Source organism: Tupaia chinensis, unplaced genomic scaffold, assembly GCF_000334495.1.
Source record: "Tupaia chinensis unplaced genomic scaffold, TupChi_1.0 Scaffold000147_1, whole genome shotgun sequence".
Taxonomy (NCBI): Eukaryota; Metazoa; Chordata; class Mammalia; order Scandentia; family Tupaiidae; genus Tupaia; species Tupaia belangeri.
In genome coordinates, this window is record NW_006159617.1 from 8,808,294 (window position 1) to 8,825,729 (window position 17,436).

A 17,436-nucleotide genomic window follows, 5' to 3' on the forward strand; every position below is an offset into this window, starting at 1 on the left:
CCTATTTATACAGCTCCAGTTCCAACTTGAAGTCTAAAGTCTGGGCTACTGTTGCTCCTGCAAGGCACCGCTTAGATTCCAGTGGAGGAGCACTAGGAGCTGCAGCTGTGTCCTCAGCTCACAGCCATTTAGGGGTGCAAGGAAGCCAAATCCTCCTGAGTTCCCAACTTGATAGCACAGATGGTGTATTTTTTTGACTCTGATCTCTGGACATTTGTTGTTGTTGTTATTACAAGGTGCATGTGCTCACTGGAGAGAGACAGAGTTTGAGGGAAAGTAAGAAATCACCCCCCAGAGAGGATGGCCACATCAGAATCCTTCTCCTCTATTCTCCTCTTGGGATTTTGGGCACACACACACACACACACACACACAGTGTTTTCCAAGGTGCTGGATCTGAGACTCGAATGGCATAGTCGGCCATGTGGGATCCATCTGTTCCAACCACCATGCCACTGGCTGACCCAAATTTATTTCTGAAGTCATATTTATTTGTAGTGAGGCTACTTAAAATCTATTTTCTTAGTAATTAGTGTGTTATATTTGTACATTTCATACTCAGTATGTTTTTGTTCCATTTTCAGACACCTTTTCAGGTACAGTACCCGTAATTTTTTTTCTTTTCTAAAATTTACTAAAGGATACGCATCATGTGTGCTTGTTGGAGAGACACACACACACATGCAAACACAGAGAAAGAGCGAGAGAGCGAGAGAAGGAAAGTGAAAATACACTCCCCATGGGGGATGATCACACCTTTAATCCTTTCTCCATTTCTCTGTTCAGGATTTTGGGCACGCATACATATATACCCAGTGCGTCTCTCAAGCCACCAGGTCTGAAACTTGAACTGCACAGTCAGCCATGTGGGATCCAGCTGCCTTAACTAACATGCCACTTGCTGGTTCCCTCTGGGGACTTTTCAAATCCTGTATCATAGCCATTTTCTCCATGTATTCAAAGCGGAAGTGACTAGATAAAAACTGGATCACTGTTCTTCCTTTTCCAGTGTTCTCAGCACACTCCTAAGACTCCGTGTGGCACCTTGGCCACACTAACACTTGAACTTCTCATGACTTGAGGAGTCAGGAATTTACTCTAGATGCATAGGCGTTCTTGGATAAGCAGGGTATAAACAGGATTTCTAATAACACACTGTTTCGCTGGAGTGGAGCTATGCTTTCTTCACAGTGAACAGCCCTAGGGGGATGTCGCTGGAAGTCACACTTGACCAGTGTGTTTACTGAGCTTAGGGCCCTTTGAACAACATTTTTGTTCACGTCAGTACAGATTTGATTTTCTATTGTGTAGGAGCAAGTTGTTTGGGTTTCTGAAAGAGCTAGTCTCCTGTTTCTCTCTTTGCTAGGAATTCAGGAAAATGCAGTTAGTGATCTGGTTACTTAAAACCACTCATTAAAGTATATTTGCTTTTCAGAGGAGAAAGGGAAAGTTTTATAAAAAAGAACTGAGTAGGTGTGTCTTTGTTTCCAGCTTAAGTCTATGGAGACAGGTAAGTCTAGGTTTCTGTCCCTTATGTAATCTTGCTTTATAAATCCTGTCAAAATTGTACATACGTGGAAGGGAGACTAGTAATTCTTCAAATAACACTGATACGAAAATGACGTGGAAGGGGTGAAGGGAAGTGAGCAATTTTGGGGTCCCTGCTGCATTCCAGAAGCATTACAAAGAAAGTGTCATTCGTTCATCACTGTAACCTTGGGAGGTCTAAAGTGCAAGCTTTCCACACCTAGCAGAGGGTCAGAGAAGTTCAGTAACTTGCTGCACATGGCAAAATAAAAAGGTCCAGAATTGCAATTCCACCCCAGGAATCTTTGGTCCCCGAACTCATGATGGTCCCATGCTGCCAAGCCATCTTTATAAAACTGTCCAGGGCTGGCTCCATAGCGCAGCGGTAATGTGCTGCTCAGGGCAAGCTGGCAACTGCAGTTAAGTTCCTGGCTCGCCTAGGAACTTGGGTCCGAAACATGCCTAGCACGTGTGCAAGTTCCCAAGCAAGTCTTCAAGATCCGACATCCTGGAGACCTGGAGAAAGGGGGTTGCAACATGACCAGACCCTCACAGAGTGCTTCTCTCTGTCTCACTCTTTACCCCTTCTCGCTCACATGTGTGCACACGAGTTGCATCATGAATAAAGTAAAAAAATAGATGGTGTCCAGCCTCATGGTCTAGTGATTAAGGGAGTTGAATCCTTATGGCTGACTGTGTGATTTGAATCTGTGGCCATAGCAGTTTGAAAACCCTGTGCTTGTATGTCCAAAATCCTGACCAGGTAGAAAAATGCAGGAGACAGGATTGTGTGTGACCACACTCCCTAGGAGGGTACTTTCTCCCTCTCTCTCTCTTTGACTAAGTGCACTCCTCCTCTGGCAATTAAAAAAAATAAAAGAAAGAAAGAAAAACAAAACAGAGATTATTAATAAAATTAAAATATAAATAGGAATGGTGAGTTTAATCATGACATCTCCCCCCAAGGTACAAATAGAGAGAGTGTCATACTTGGGAATGGTTTATGAACCAACAGTAATGACTGACACTCAAATCAGGGCAGAGTTTGTCCAGCTGGCACTGGGCTGGTGTCTTGGACCCTGGTAGGATTTCCCACTTATAGGGTCATTGATGCCTTGGCAAATGAGCCCAAGAAGGGGGTAATGATGTAGGAAGAGAAAATGGAGTTCACCAAAGGCATTTCTGGCTACTTTTGCCTTACCTCTACTAATGTCAAGGGGCCCAGGTTGGCCCAGAAACTGATGTTGATCATGGTGTTTAGTCGAGTTGTGATCTCAAGTTCATGTGAAAAACGCCTATTTAGAGACTACAGGACAGTGGGAGAAGAAACTTGCCTTCCACCCATTTCTGAAGATCCTTTAATTGTCCTAAATGCTTCCCTCACTTTTTCTTCCCAAAAAGCAGGTATACATATCCATTTGCTTTCTAACAGTTTAGCCTTTCTTTGTGTTTCAAAGGTTAATTCCCCCCCCCTTCCCCCCCGAATTACTGTACTGCTTGCGTTCTACCTCACCTTGTGGTTATTTATATGCGTACCTGAATTCCAACCTCTATGCTAAGCTCTTCAGGAGCAGATCATGTGTCTTGTTTATCTTTGCTTTCTACAGTGTAGCTTGCATAATGCCCATAGGTTTTTATTTTTTATTTCAGAAATACATTCTAAGTGGTAGTGAACATAAACGTTTATATCTTGCTTATTATTGTGTGTAACTTTTATAGCAAATTTTGTATAGTCTTTATAAACTTATTTTTGAAGGGTTGTAAAGTAATTTTAAGTTATAAACAAATATGAATTTTTTTAATATGAAAGCTTTGATTCTGTTTATAACATCTCCCAACATGAAATTGGAGAATACAAGTGGAACACATACTTAAAAGACTCTTAAAACATTTTGTTAAATTGATCTCCATAAGACTTTTATTGGCTATGGTAGGCAGAACACTAAAAGAGGCCCCCAAGGTTTCCCAGCCTACACTCTAAGACTGACTGATGAAACGTGAACTACACTAGAGCCAAAGGGTGATTATTCACATGAGCCTAATCTAATCGCACAGGCCTTTTTAAAAGCAAAGTTTTCTCCAGCTGGCGGTAAAAGAAATTCAGAGATTCGGAGTATGAAAATAATTCAATGCATAGTTGCTGGCTTTTGAAGAGTAGGATACCATGGCCATGGCCAGAGCGAGCTGCCTCTATTGGATTGTCAGAAAAGTCATGACATACTTTTTCTATGTTTTTCAAAGGTCCATCATTTATGTAAAGAACAAAGATCAATGATATATTGCCTGTTTTGTTTGACAACCTTTTTCCATCTCTCTTTTTTTTTTTTTTTAAGAAAGATTTTTGCTATAGGGCGTGCGCTTATTGGATAAACAGAGATACAGAGACAGAAAGCGAGAGATCACTTCCCAGGGGGAATGGCCACCCTACAATCTCTTCTCTTCATTCTCCTCTTGGGATCTTGGATATGTACGTACACACGCCTGGCTTGAGTTTGAAGCCACCAGGTCCGACTCTCGAACCGGAGTTGGCTACGTGGGAGTCCAGCGACATAACTGTTACATCATCTGCTTGTCCCACCTTTTTCCATCTTTCAATGAGCTTCATAATTCCTCATTCAGAAAAGGACTGTCTTTATCAGTGAAAAACTGAACAAGGTGCTGATTTACAACCACATCTGAATTGAATGTTATATCGCACAAGGAGTTTTGAAGAGGGTGAAACAAATGGAAGTCTCGTGGAGCAAGTTTAGGCGAGTGTGCTGGATGTGGCAACACATCCCAGGATATCTTGTTGTGCCCAAGCACAAGTCCTCATTCCATTAAACTACTCCCTACATGCTGTAATTTGCAGGTAATTTATGCTTACTTGATGCCACTTCACCCCCTCCTTGATATTTACACTCAAAACCAAATAGAAATGTATGGTGCATACGACATACGGCTTCTCTCATTGTCTGAGTATTTCATGTATGTATGTTTATCTTCTTAAATTTCAATTCTACCAATATTTCTTGGTCACTTACCATGTGCTGGGCAGTGTGCTGGACTTTTTGAAGGAATAGTAGCTGCCTCGAGTACACAGTCTTAGTGAATACAGACATATGGTCAATTACATCCCAAGCTGATGTGCAGAACTATTTGGTTGTTGGGAAAGTCATGATGCATTTTTCTATATTTTTCTATGCAAAAATGTGTCATGACTTTCCAGACGACCCAATATATGCATAGGGTGTCTAGAGAGCAGAGATGTTAGGAAGTGATTAACTTTATTCAAGAAGGTCAGGGAAGATCTCTCAAGAAAAGTTATGATAAACATGATTTAAATGAAAGTCAGGAATTGTCCAACTGGTCAAGTTTGGGAATCAAAGATTCCAAAGAGAAAACTATAATATGTTCTGAGAAACACGATTGGTAGGAGGATGCTATCCTGAAGAACTTATGGAATAGGAGTAATTCAGTACTGTTGGAGTATAGATGGAGAAGCTGGAAAATAAGGAGGGGTCAGGAAATTGTGTGTAATAAGTGTGGAGACAGAGGCAGTGGCAAAGTGATAAATGTCATTATCAATGTGGGTGATGGGGGAGTCTGGAGTGGAATGATCCGATGGACCTTAGAAATAACCTTTGACATTAAAGGGTAGATACATTGAAGTTCAGCGATAATTCCAGAGAGAGTATGACTGTTCCAGATGACAGAGACTGGGGGCCTGACTGAGTCAGTGGTAATGGGGCTGAAAGACAGATTGTTTTTTTTAAATATGTTTTTGTTTACTGTAGGGTACATGTACTTGCTGGAAAAAGACAGATAAAGAGAAGGAAAATGAGAAATCAGCCCCCGAGGGAATGGCCATGCCACAATCACTTCTCCTCCATTCGCCTCAGGATTTTGAACACGCACACACACATGCCCAGCATTTTTTTCCAGCTGCCAGGTCTGGGACTTGAAGCACGTAGTCAACCATGTGGGATCCAGTTGCCTTAACCACTTTACCACCTGGCTGGTCCCAGATTGAATTGATTATTAGAAGATAAAGTTAATAATTGATGATACTAGCTTAGTTATTGGCTGTAGATGGATTATAAAGGAGAAAAAAAGGCACTTACTGTTTTGTGTCTCTTCCATGTGTAATGCTAAGCACATTAAAAATGCTCAGAAATAGTCCTTTAATAAGCAGGTCTCCATAGCATCACCTGGTCTTGATTTAATTTTATTTCTAACTTAGAAGTTACTTCCTGTGAACCAGAACTGTCCATCATCTTAACCTAGTCTCTTGGTATATTTCCCATCTACTAAGATTCTCCTAATGTTTTCAAGTTATTGACAAACAGAAAACTACAAGGTGTCTTTGTTTTCCAACCACGTGTTTATCTATTTAGACAGCTGTTAACGTAGTATTCAGATAATGTGGCATGACCAATAGCAAAGGAGGAAAGATATCAAACCTCACCAATATACAAGCATAAACCTTTTCCTTGCAAGTCACATCCAGTACCATCACAAGCTTTCTTAAGTATTCAAGGTTATCTTGACCTCATTCAACCTTTAACTGTGTATCATAAACACAGATTTTTCTTGGAAAACAATTTCCAGTCTATAGAAAGAAATGTCAAATTCAGTCAATCACAGCTTTAGAATTATCAAGGAAGATCACCAATGTAGTATAGACAAAATTACTCTTTATGTAGCCTACCTGTAATCACACGCTGAGAGAGGAGAAATTCTTTCATTGACGTGAGAGTTCTCTTACATGGATTTTAAAAGATTCTTAAGAATTAAAATGATAACTGTCTGAGATTCCAATAGATTTTTGAAGAGATCATTTTAAATGATCAAAATTGGCATATATAATACACATAATCACTGAGAACTTTTTAAAAGATGATGTCAGAAAGCTATAGCTTGTTGGTCAAGTCTGGCTCACCACCTGTTTTTGTACAGGTGAGTTAAAACTAGTTATTACATTTTTCAATTGTTGGAAAAAAAAAGACAAAGAAGAAGAATATTTGATGATCAGTGAAAATTATCTGAAATCCAAATTTCAGAGTCAGTAATAAAGTTTGGTTGGAATCCAGCTCACCCATTCATTGTGTACTGGTTGAATTCATGCACTGAGGGCAGAGATAAGTAGTTATGACAGAGACCTTCTGGCTCACAAAGCCTTCAGGCTTTAATATTTGCTGTTTAGCTCTTTTCTGAGAATGCTTTCCAACGCCTGCTTTAAGAACTTTCTTCTAAGAAATCCAAGCTTTCAGTAAACTGAAAACTTCTTGATGGAGATTTCTGGTGTTGGTCATACATTACTTTTAAGAAAAATAAAGAAGACACATGAATTTAGTAAAGACAATGCAGTTGCTAGAAAGATACTAAAATTGTAGAGTAAGATAACAGATGTGCCTTTATGGTCATGGCGGTGTAGCAGTTATTAGGAACAAGCACTTTAGGATCGTTCTTTTGCTATGAATTTTTACTAGCTTTCTGTGACCTTGGGTTACTTACTTAATTACGTATACACCTCAGGTTTCCTGTTAAAAACAGGGAAATAATAAAATCAACCTCACAGAGTTAGGTTAAGTGTTAAGTGGGTAAGTGGGGTAAATTTTTCAGTAGAATAATTTACCTTGGTACTTGGTCTATTGTTAATGTGGAGTACATTTTATTAGAATTATCCTCATCCTCTGAAAACATCACTCCCACTTTTTTATTTCACTTCCAATATGGCCTATAACTTTTGCTTGACAACGAAATCATCAAGAGCCTCCTTACATAATTTTGCATAGAAATGGCCCCCCTCTCTATTACTGTCTGCAGAATAACTGTTCCCTGGTGCAGGAATCCAAGAGCTACTTGACCTAAAAGTAGAAAAAGAGGGACCAGCAGATGGCATAATAGTTACGTCACTGGACTCCCATGTAGTTGACCATGGTTTGAGTCCTGGACCTGGTGGCTTAAAACTTGCACCAGGTTTGTGTGTGTGCATGCCCAAAATCCTGAGAGGAGAATGGAGGAGAAGGGGTTGCAGTGTGGCTATCCTCCCTGGGGGGTGATTTCTCACTTTCTGTCTCTCTCTGTGTCTCTACAGCGAGTGTACACACCTATAACAAAAATCTCTCTTAAAAGAAAAAAGAAAGAGTAGCCTAGGAAGTCTAAAAACAAAAATCATGATAATATGAGTGTTGGAGGACTAATTTGCAGCAAGCTTAGTGTTTATAAGCAGTGTACTTTTTTATATTAGATTCTATTTCAACTTTTTCTATAGAGAGTCCACAGTTCTGTAATAAGTTGTTGATGAAAGTTCCTCTGATTTAGTAGCTAAAGTCTTCTGTATCTTTTTTTTTCTAGAGTGTATAAAGATTGTGTCATTTTTATCCTATTTTCCGTTAGGTTAACACTGTCATTTTTCTTTCATTATTTGATGTCTTAGCTGATCTTTCCTACTAGAAAAGCTCTTAGAAAATCTTGAGGGTGCAATGGTCAGGAACTTGGTGATTTCTTTCTCATTGGGCTTGTGGCTGCCTATCTCCACGCAAGCTCTGCCCTTAGAATCATTGTGACTTTGGATTACTTAAGAACTTAAGTAGTTATTTAAGAAGAACCAGAGCCCAGTGAACTCATGGCTTCTAGGCTGTGATACTACTTCTCTTTTCTTTCTTCATGTATAAGTAGGTCCTGAGCAGCCTCAGCAGAGATGGTCTTCTCACCAGGACTGGTCTGAAGCCAATGGACAAGACCTTGCTTTGGCTCAGTGGTGCAGCATAACACATTTGCCCCACCAGGCTGGAAGCCATATGGCCCTGGGTCAGCCTGAAGACATGCCAGGCATGCACATGGGTGCCCAGGGTCCCTGAGGAACTGGTGGGGTTGAGAAGAAGGAAGCAACATGACAAAGCCTTGTCAAAGTTGCTTCTCTCTCATGCATACCTCACTCTCTATCATTAAAAAAGAAAACAAAACAACAAAAAAACACCTATTTTCTTGGTGCTCACAAAGCAAATCTCTGCCTAAACACAGCTAATAGGGGGAAAAGACTCCTTAAATGAACAACTCTTTCATAACACCATTTCTTCCAAAATTAAAGAAATATCAGAATTCCAAAAGGTAGCAGATGTCTACACAACGCAGTTTGGAAACAGAATTCCTACAGGTCCAGTGCCCATTTTTAACAAATCACACGAAGAAATTAAATCCCACTCTTTTTTACTTTCTGTGTCTTATGTCTTGACATGTTTTGAAGAGAATGTCTCCAAATTTTATACATGTTCCTCAATTATGGTTGAAAGGGAACTGTTAATTGGGTTTAGCCACCCCAAAGAACAAAGTATTTCAGCATTCTTACATTCTGGTTGGACTCATGGGTAAGAAGACAAATGCAAACGTTCACACACTAGCCTGGTGTGTGGATAGAACCAGCGATGTTGCAAAGCAAGCCTGTGAGTGGAGTGGAGGTGGGTGGGTGGCTTCTGGTTACTGGTAGGAGTAACTCTCATCATCGTATTCCAGCTCATCTTCGTCATCATCATCCAGCAGTCCATACTTAAATTTCCGGTAGACAGTGCCATCTTGACCCATGTACACAATGTCATCATCGTCATCTTCATCATAGTCCCGGTCCCTGTATTCAATCACCTGATCCTCCTCAAAGCTTGTGCTCTCTTGATAGCTGCTCTTATAGGAGGAGTAAGACTTACTGGGTTCGGCCAGCTTTGCGTAGCCAGACTTCCCTGCTGGCTGGCCTCGGCCCCGAGATTTCCTCCAGACAATCACAGCCGCTCCAAGCAGAAGCACCAGCATAATGGAGGAAGTGACAAACAGAGCTGTCTTGGAGTGCTCAGCTGCAGGCCTGATCTCTCTGGTTCGAAGGATACACTCTTCTGCTGGAAGATGACCCCAAAGGAAGAGGGGAGAGGAAAAGTTGAGAGAGAAGAAATGGAATGGGGAAAGTTAGTTTTTGCAGTAACTTCACTTTAATTTTTAAAATCCAAAATGATAGAATAACAGTCTCTGATTTTCTTTCTTTCTTTCCTTCTTTTTAAATTTTATTTATTTATTTTTTATTTTTTAATAAGGGTGCATGTACTGCCAGAGAGACAGTGACAGTGAGAGCAAAGGTGAGAAATCACTCCCCGCCCTAGTGGGGATGGCCACACCACAATCCCTTCCATCCTTCTGGGATCTTGAGCACACATGCATGAGCACCCGGCATGAGTTTCAAGCCACCTGGTCCAGGATTCAAACTGCAGTGGGCCATGTGGGAGTCTAGTCCAGTGCCTTAACCGCCACACCACCTGCTGACCCTGGTCTCTCATTTTCTTAGAAGGCACACCACGCTGTGAAACTGCAGCATGTACCCCATAAGAGCATCAGTTTATGTCTGATGAAACCAACAAAACTTTCTAAGAATTAAGGTGAGATTAAAATTTAAAGAACACCCTGTAACTCATGGGTCAGCCTCCACGTGTCCAGCTTTATCAACTGATTCTTCTACTTTCCTCCTGAGGAACTATTTCATCTCAGGCCATGTTTAAGTTATTGCTACATCTTCTGTTTTCAGACCCAATTCTGATTTCTTATTAATAAAAGACTGAATTCTCTTCCTACCCACCCTTAAGCCTGGTCCAACATGACTGTCTCTTATTCAAGGACAAGAGCCAATAATTATAAAACCACTAACTCTTACAGCCAAGCGCAGTCTTAGAAATTATTCAGGGCAATGTGTCATTTGACAGTAGAGGAAACTAAAGTCCACTGAGAGGAAATGAATGGTCATATTGTCAGAGAAAGGATCTTGTTTGTGGAGCAACCAAGTTGTGAGTTCAGGAATCCTGACATGCAAATACCTAGAATTTCTCATAAAGGAATTCTGGGAGCAGATCCAAGTAGCTCCGCACATACTTATGGGAAATATACTGCGTGTTTCAGCGTGTACATCCAACGTGGCCTGATGGATTTTTTGTTAGTTCTTTCGTACTCTTCTTTCATGTTCCCATGTATTAGGTTAAAGAAAAGAAAGCAAAATGAGACATGCTAGCCAAATCATACCAAATCTTATTTTTCATAAATAAATGAAAAATAAGAAATATGAACTTTTCACCAAAATTATTCCTTCCTTCTCTGACACTGTTTTGGAGTTGAGCACTCCAAGACAGCTCTGTTTGTCACTTCCATGGTGCTGGTGCTTCTGTTTGGGGGCAGCTGTGATCTCTTGGAGGAAATCTCGGGGCTGAGGCCACCCAGCAGACAGCCCCTGCTTTGATGCCTTCATTGAGGACATGGCTGACCCAAACAGTGTCATGGAAGGAAGGAGTAATCCATAATTTTGGTGATAAGCTCATATTTCTTATTCTTCATTTATTTTCAGAGGCACTCACTGGAGAGAGACAGAAGAAGGGAAAGGAAGAAACCACCCCTGGGGGAATGGCCACACTACAATGCCTTCTCTTCCATAATTGTCTCAGGACTTTGGGCACACATGCACACATGTCTGCTGTGATTTTCAAGCTGTTGGGTCTGGGACTTGAACTGTAGAGTGAGTCATATGGGAACCAGTGCCTGAACCACCACACCACCTGCTGACCTATAATTAAGATTTTTAAAGTTGACACCTTTGCCCCCTGTCATCCATCAGCCTCTGTTTTGATGCCTTTATTGAGGACATGGACTAAGCAAAACAGTGTCATGGAAGAAAGGGAGAATCCATAATTTTGGTGAAAAACTCATATTTCTTATTTTCCATTTATTTGTGAAAAATAAGATTTGGTATGATTTGGCTAACATACCTAATTTTTAAACTTTTCTTTAACCTATCACATGGGAGCATGAGAAAAGAGTATGAGAGAACTGGACAAAAATCCATCAGGCCACGTTGGATGCACACACTGAAATACACAATAGGTTTTCCATAAGTACGTGTTGAGCCGCATGGATCTGCTCCCAGATTTCCTTTATGAGAGATTCTAGGTACATCCTACGTGTCAGCTCAATGAATAAAATACTGCTGCCAGATAGTGATTATTACTTATTAAATATTGGCCAATTAGATTTGATTCATCACCATTGTGTATTTCTCTCTCTCTCTTTTTTTCTTTGCCAGTGCTAAACAAGTTTTTTATTTTATGATAATTTTCATTCTTATGAGATTTTGCCCATAGAGCAGAATTTCTTCTTTTAAAGTAACAGCACTATCATTATTGCATCCATCATTAGCAACATCAGTACAGTATTTTGCCCTGGAGGAAGTATTGTAGCCCCAGAGGGAGAGATGAGCAATCTATGTGTAGTGCTCTGAGATAAATACTACCTGAAGCAGGAGAATCAATAAAAGACCTTTCCAGGTTGTTTCGATTGCTAGGTGCCATATGCAATCACGTCTTACTATTGTCCCTCTTAGGGTTGCAGAGTCAGGGGGTCTACGTTCTGAGCTACTTTTCTTTGAAGGAGCAGAGTGCCTCAGTAAAGAAGGAAAAGGTGATAAAGAGTAGGTGGACTTTTCGCAGAGTTGCCCTAGGTGGCTCTTCATAAGCCACAGAGGGATCTGGAAAGCTGATTAAATAGTTCTTAGTTGGAACAGGCTTTCAGAAACTCTGCCCACCATGTGCACACACTTCTGGTTTCATTTAAAGGCATTGAGGTAATAAGGATTATTATTCTTAGCTGACACAGCATGGATATCGGGAAATCAGATCTTCAGGGTGAATGTGTATGAAGAGCTGGGGGTAGGAGAGCGGAAAGAAGGAAATACTTAGCTTTTGGAAAGATGGTAAGTAGAACCTAGTTGAAAGGCAGATGAAAAACTAAAAAGAAATGACTAGTAGCAGTTAGGGGCCTGAGGTTTCCTTTACTTATAAATGAACAAACTCCCATAAATAAGGCATTCTCGTTTTGTCAGGCAATGAAATTGGGCATACCAGCCAGCCCCTTTGAGCCTCAGTCGCCTCATCCATAAAATGGGACTGATAATATCTACTTGTGAAGTGAGATGAAGGATGTGAAGTTTCAAGTGCAGAGGGCACAAGCAGGCACTTAATAAGCAGGTAGCCATATTGATTTTCCTGGAGTTTCCATCCTTCCATCCTCCTCTCCCACCGCTCCCATCAGCTTCCTAAGCACATGTCCTTCCTCTGCCAGCTGCTCCTCCTCTGTCTCACCTGTGGTGGCAGGGCAGTCGCAGCACTCCTGGGCATCGCTGGGATCGGAGGTGTTGCAGCAGCGGAGGCAGCGGCCGTCATCCACGTGCAGCAGCAGGTTGGCGGGGCATATGGTGCAGTTCTTGGGGCCAGGCCCCTTGCATTCCATGCAGCTCTCATGACATTTTTCACAGTTAAATTTCTCTCCCTGTTGAGAACAATCAGTGTTCCTTTTGATTGCAGACAGATTAACAAAGCGCTAGAGTTCCCATAAAGACAGCACGTATAGAGGAGAGCAGAAAGATGGTGTGTCCTGGGTCCATCTTAACTCTGCTGAGTGAAAGCATTTACTGTCTGGGCAGAACATCACTGGGCTCTGACCTCTGAAATCTGCTAGTAACAACAGCAGAACAGGCTTCTAGGATAGTTTGGGTCACAAACTGACAGCTCATGTGCTCAAAGACAGCTCAGGTTGAGGACTAGCTTTGACTGGCCCACACTACACTGCCTTTCTCAGTGTAAAACACTCTGCATTCATTTCCCGCGTTTGAAAAGTAGCATGTTTCACATGTAAATTCATTCCTCGTTCTTCTGTAAGAACCCCAAGGACCTGTCAGTGCTGGATTCCTCAGCCCCACATGGCAGCTTCACAGGCAGGACTGAGTGGCTGGGACTCTCTCTCTCTTAAGCTCTTCTATTCGACACAACCCTTAGCACCTGCCTATGGCACCAACACAAGGGTGGTACAACACACGCGTGAGTTTGGCTGTGGTTTTCTTTGCATACCCTTCCTCACTTACATTAGCTCACTGCGTGGTATCCATGGTTACTGAGCTCTTGTGGCCTGGCCTCAGAACAATAACTGTGACTGTGTAGCTAACCCAGTTAAACCTTACTGGGAAGAGAGCTGAAGGATGTGAAGAAAGTGACTTTCATCTTATAAGCTGCTCCTTGACTGGTGCTGGGAATGTGAATTAAAGACGACACGTTCCTATTTCACTCCTGTAACTTTGGAAGTAGAGTGGAGTAGACAGAAAAAGAACTGGAAATCACCTTTGTTGAACACCACGGCACGTTTCAGGTACTGCTAAGGTGTGGCCTTAGCTGTTATTACCGAGTCCACTGGGTTCAACCTCAGTTTTGATATTTAGCACTCATGTGGTCTTTAGCAAAGTATTTAACTTTTCTTAGCTACAGTTTCTCCAAATTATAATGAAGGGTGTTGTTAGAATTAAAAAGAAAATTCAGAGGGTTTCATGGTGGTACAGTAGTAAAATATGTGAGAGTGAAAGACAGATACACATGGGAAAGTTTCAGGTTCATGTCCAAAGACCTCCTGAGTACTCAGAGCTACCCATGCTCATGATCCAGGGCCGGCTGAGGCTGAAGGTGAATGTCAGGATCCTATTGGGTGCTATCTCTCTAGCTCATGAAAGAAATATATATATATACTTTTTTTTTTTTTTTAGAGAGAGAGATTTTTACTATAGGGTGCATATGCTCGCCAGAGAGACACAGAGAAAGAGAGAGATAGAAAGCAAGAAATCACCCCCCTGGGAGGATGACCATGCCACAACCCCTTCTTCTCCATTTTCCTCTTGGGATCTTGGGCACACACGCACATGCGTCCAGCATGAATTTCAAGCATCTGGGTCTGGGACTTGAACCGTGGTCTACCATGTGGTAGTCCAGCGCCTTGACCAGTATGCCACCAGTTGTCCATGAAATAAATATATTTTAAAAATGGATACTTGCAGGGTCAGCAGATGGTATGGTGGCTAAGTCACTGGACTCCCATATGCTGACTAGGGTTTGAATTCTGGACCTGGCGATTTGCTTTCTCGTTTTCCCTTTCTCTCTGTTGAGCTCATGTATTTAAAAACTAAAAAATGGAATTAAGTAAATTATTCCTTAAAAAATGGATACTTGCTATTGAATTTAAAATAAATAAACAAATAAAAAGAGAGTTCAAGGGTGAATATGCTCGTTTGTATTAATTTTACCATGTAGAGATTTACTTTTTTCTAAAGTTTGGAAACACAATTGAGAAGTTAGTAAACTCAGAAAATCCATTGCTTTTATATATTGCAGTGAGTCCTTCATATTGTAAAGACATGAGGAAATGAAAGATCAGTGTCAACTGTGTGGTCCCCCTGTTATTCAGATGTTTCCAGTTAGCGGAGTGGGAAGAGAGAAGATAATTCATGTGTCAGATATACTTTTCATGTAGATTGTCTTTGATTGAAATTAGGCTATGGGGGGAGGGTGGCACTGTTATTCCATGATGCAATAGAAGATTTTAAAATATCAAACCAAAACTATAGTGAGTGTCTGGATTTCAGGGCTTGTTGACTGCTGAGAATGACATGCAGGGACAGAGCTTGTGTTTCTCCCTAGAGAGGGCAGAAACCAACCTTCTCCTCCCCCAACCCCATACAGCACATTGTACCTCTCCCACTCTGTACAGCCCCACATGACAGTCTGAGTTGCAGATTCCTCCCATGAGGCTGTAACTCCACACACAGGATAAGCAACTCAATGGTCCTTCTCCTGAAAGAAAAACAATGATTCCAAGTTATGAGATGGTCACATGCAATCTCTTCTCATCCATTTGTCCTTCTGGGACTTTGGACATGCGTGTGCATGCACCAGGCATGTTTTTTAGATTTCAGCCTTTCTCTTGGTTCCAGAACACTTAGGAGTAAGGAATATGTCAAGCGTATTGAAGCAGAAGGGTGAATTAATTGTAAAGGTCTACGGAATAAAGTGAAGACCTAGAAATGATCCAATTAGTCTATTCTACAAAGGCTCTCAGACTAAAAATGGAGAATTTGGGAATGATAGATCTTTTATTATGGCAAGAGAAAAGCTTTTCGGAGAATGAGAAATCGTGTAGAAAGCTTATAAAACCTTTATTTGTCATTGTGCCTATTGTGTGACTAGTGTGGATGATGAAAACAGTTAATTTGGAGGGTCCCCATACTCAATTAGTGAGTAAGTCATGAGCAGACAGTCCCTAATTGAAAAACAGCAGTAGACATGTAACTTAAAATTCGAGGGCTAGCGAGGGGATGACTATGCTAATTACTCTGAGCTGATCATTATACCATGTATGGAAACATTATGCTGTACCCCATAAATATGTGTAATTTTTATGTGTCAATTACACATAAATAAAATTTCAAAAAATACGAGGTCTAAAAGGACTCAGCAGATCATTTTGTCTAGCGGTTTCTAATTTTGAGGGAAAGGTGGTGATAGATTTCTTTAAAATTCTCTTGAATGCTATAAACGCTCATCTTTGAAATTTGACACCTGAGTCTAGATGGTAGCACAGGAGTAAAAAGCACCCTCTACAAGGCTGACCCAGATGGGCCGGTTCTGATCACATGTCCAGAACCGTCCTCGAGTATGCTAGGTGTACATGTGCCTGAATCTGGGGGTGGACTATGACATCAAGGCTCTGTTGGGAAGGTGCCTGTCTCTCTACCTCTCTCTGTCTCTCTCACTCATGAAAGAAATAAATCAATTTAAATTATATTTTAAAAAAGAAATGTGATATTGGGACCAGCATATGGTATAATGGCTATGTCGCTGGACTCTCACGTAGTCAACCATGGTTCGAGTCCTGGACCTAGTGGCTTAAAACTCAATGCCAGCAGGTGTGTGTGTGTGCATGTACCCAAAATTCGAAAAGGAGAATGAAGGAGAAGGGATTGTGGTGTGGCTATCCCCCTGAGGGGGGTGATTTCTTGCTTTCTGTCCCTCTGTCTCTGTCTCTCTGGTAAGCGCGCACACCCTATAGCAAAACTCTCAAAAAAAAAAAAAAGAAATGAAAGAAATGTGACTTTTGTTATTATTATTATTTTTTTAATTTGCTAGAAGGTGTGTGCACTTGTCTGAGAGAGATAAAGAGGGGAAAAGTGAGAAAACACTCCTCATGGTGGATGGTCACATGCAATCTCTTCATCCATTTCTCCTTTCGTGATTTTGGCCATGCATGTGCATGCACCAGGCATGTTTTATAAGCTGCTGGGTCCGGGACTTAAATTGCTCAGTCAGCCATGTGGGATTTGACTGCCTTAACCATCACACCACTGGCTGATCTTATTTTATTTATGTTTTGAGTAGGTGAAAACTAAGTCTCAGATATGGATATCAGCTCTCTAAGGTAACCCAGGGAATGGTTGAGTCTGGTTCCAAATTCAGGTCTGTTGACTCCCAGTCAGGTGCCCTTTCTTCCACACTATCCACCTTCACACATGAACCACCAAACAGAGGTAGTCTAAATCTGCAGACATCTGCCGTGGAGGCAGCATGCTTCTCTCCTAACTCAAGAAGTCCCAACCATTTCCTTCTCTGTGGATATCAAGGGGTAGCTTCTGGAAGCAGATTGGGCACAGGAGTCCTGGACATTAGTTCATTTTGTTAGGGAGGCCATGACATTTTTGCTGAGGATTTCAGAACGGGAGCACAAGATCAATGGGCATAGAATGTGCCTGGTGTTGTGAACTGGAACTTGATACAGGTCTTCCCATCAGAACAATATGGTCAGGGCTGTTAGTTGAACTTGAAATAGAACCATGAATCCTATTCTTCACTTTCACAGTAGAATTAAATCAACTTGTCATGTTTGATCTGTGAGCCCCATCATTTTTTGGGGGGAGAAGTTTTTGCTATAGGGTGCATGCGCTCACCAAAAAGACAGAGAGAAAGCGAGAAATCACCCCCCAGGGGGGATGTCCACACCACAATATCATTTCTCCTCCATTCTCTTCTCAGGATTTTG

General features: G+C 41.4%; 1 protein-coding gene across 1 annotated transcript in view; it reads right to left on the reverse strand.

Moving 5' to 3' along the window:
- Positions 1-7,951: 7,951 nt before the first annotated feature.
- The window catches only part of PCSK5 (proprotein convertase subtilisin/kexin type 5), a 537,419-nt gene continuing 527,934 nt past the window's right edge, over positions 7,952-17,436 (reverse strand). The window contains exons 36-38 of the mRNA XM_014586632.2: positions 15,097-15,197; positions 12,669-12,855; positions 7,952-9,395 (exon numbers count right to left, since the gene is read on the reverse strand). Coding sequence (XP_014442118.1) covers positions 8,989-9,395; positions 12,669-12,855; positions 15,097-15,197 — 695 coding nt within the window. The 3' untranslated portion in view covers positions 7,952-8,988. The remainder of the gene's footprint in view (positions 9,396-12,668; positions 12,856-15,096; positions 15,198-17,436) is intronic.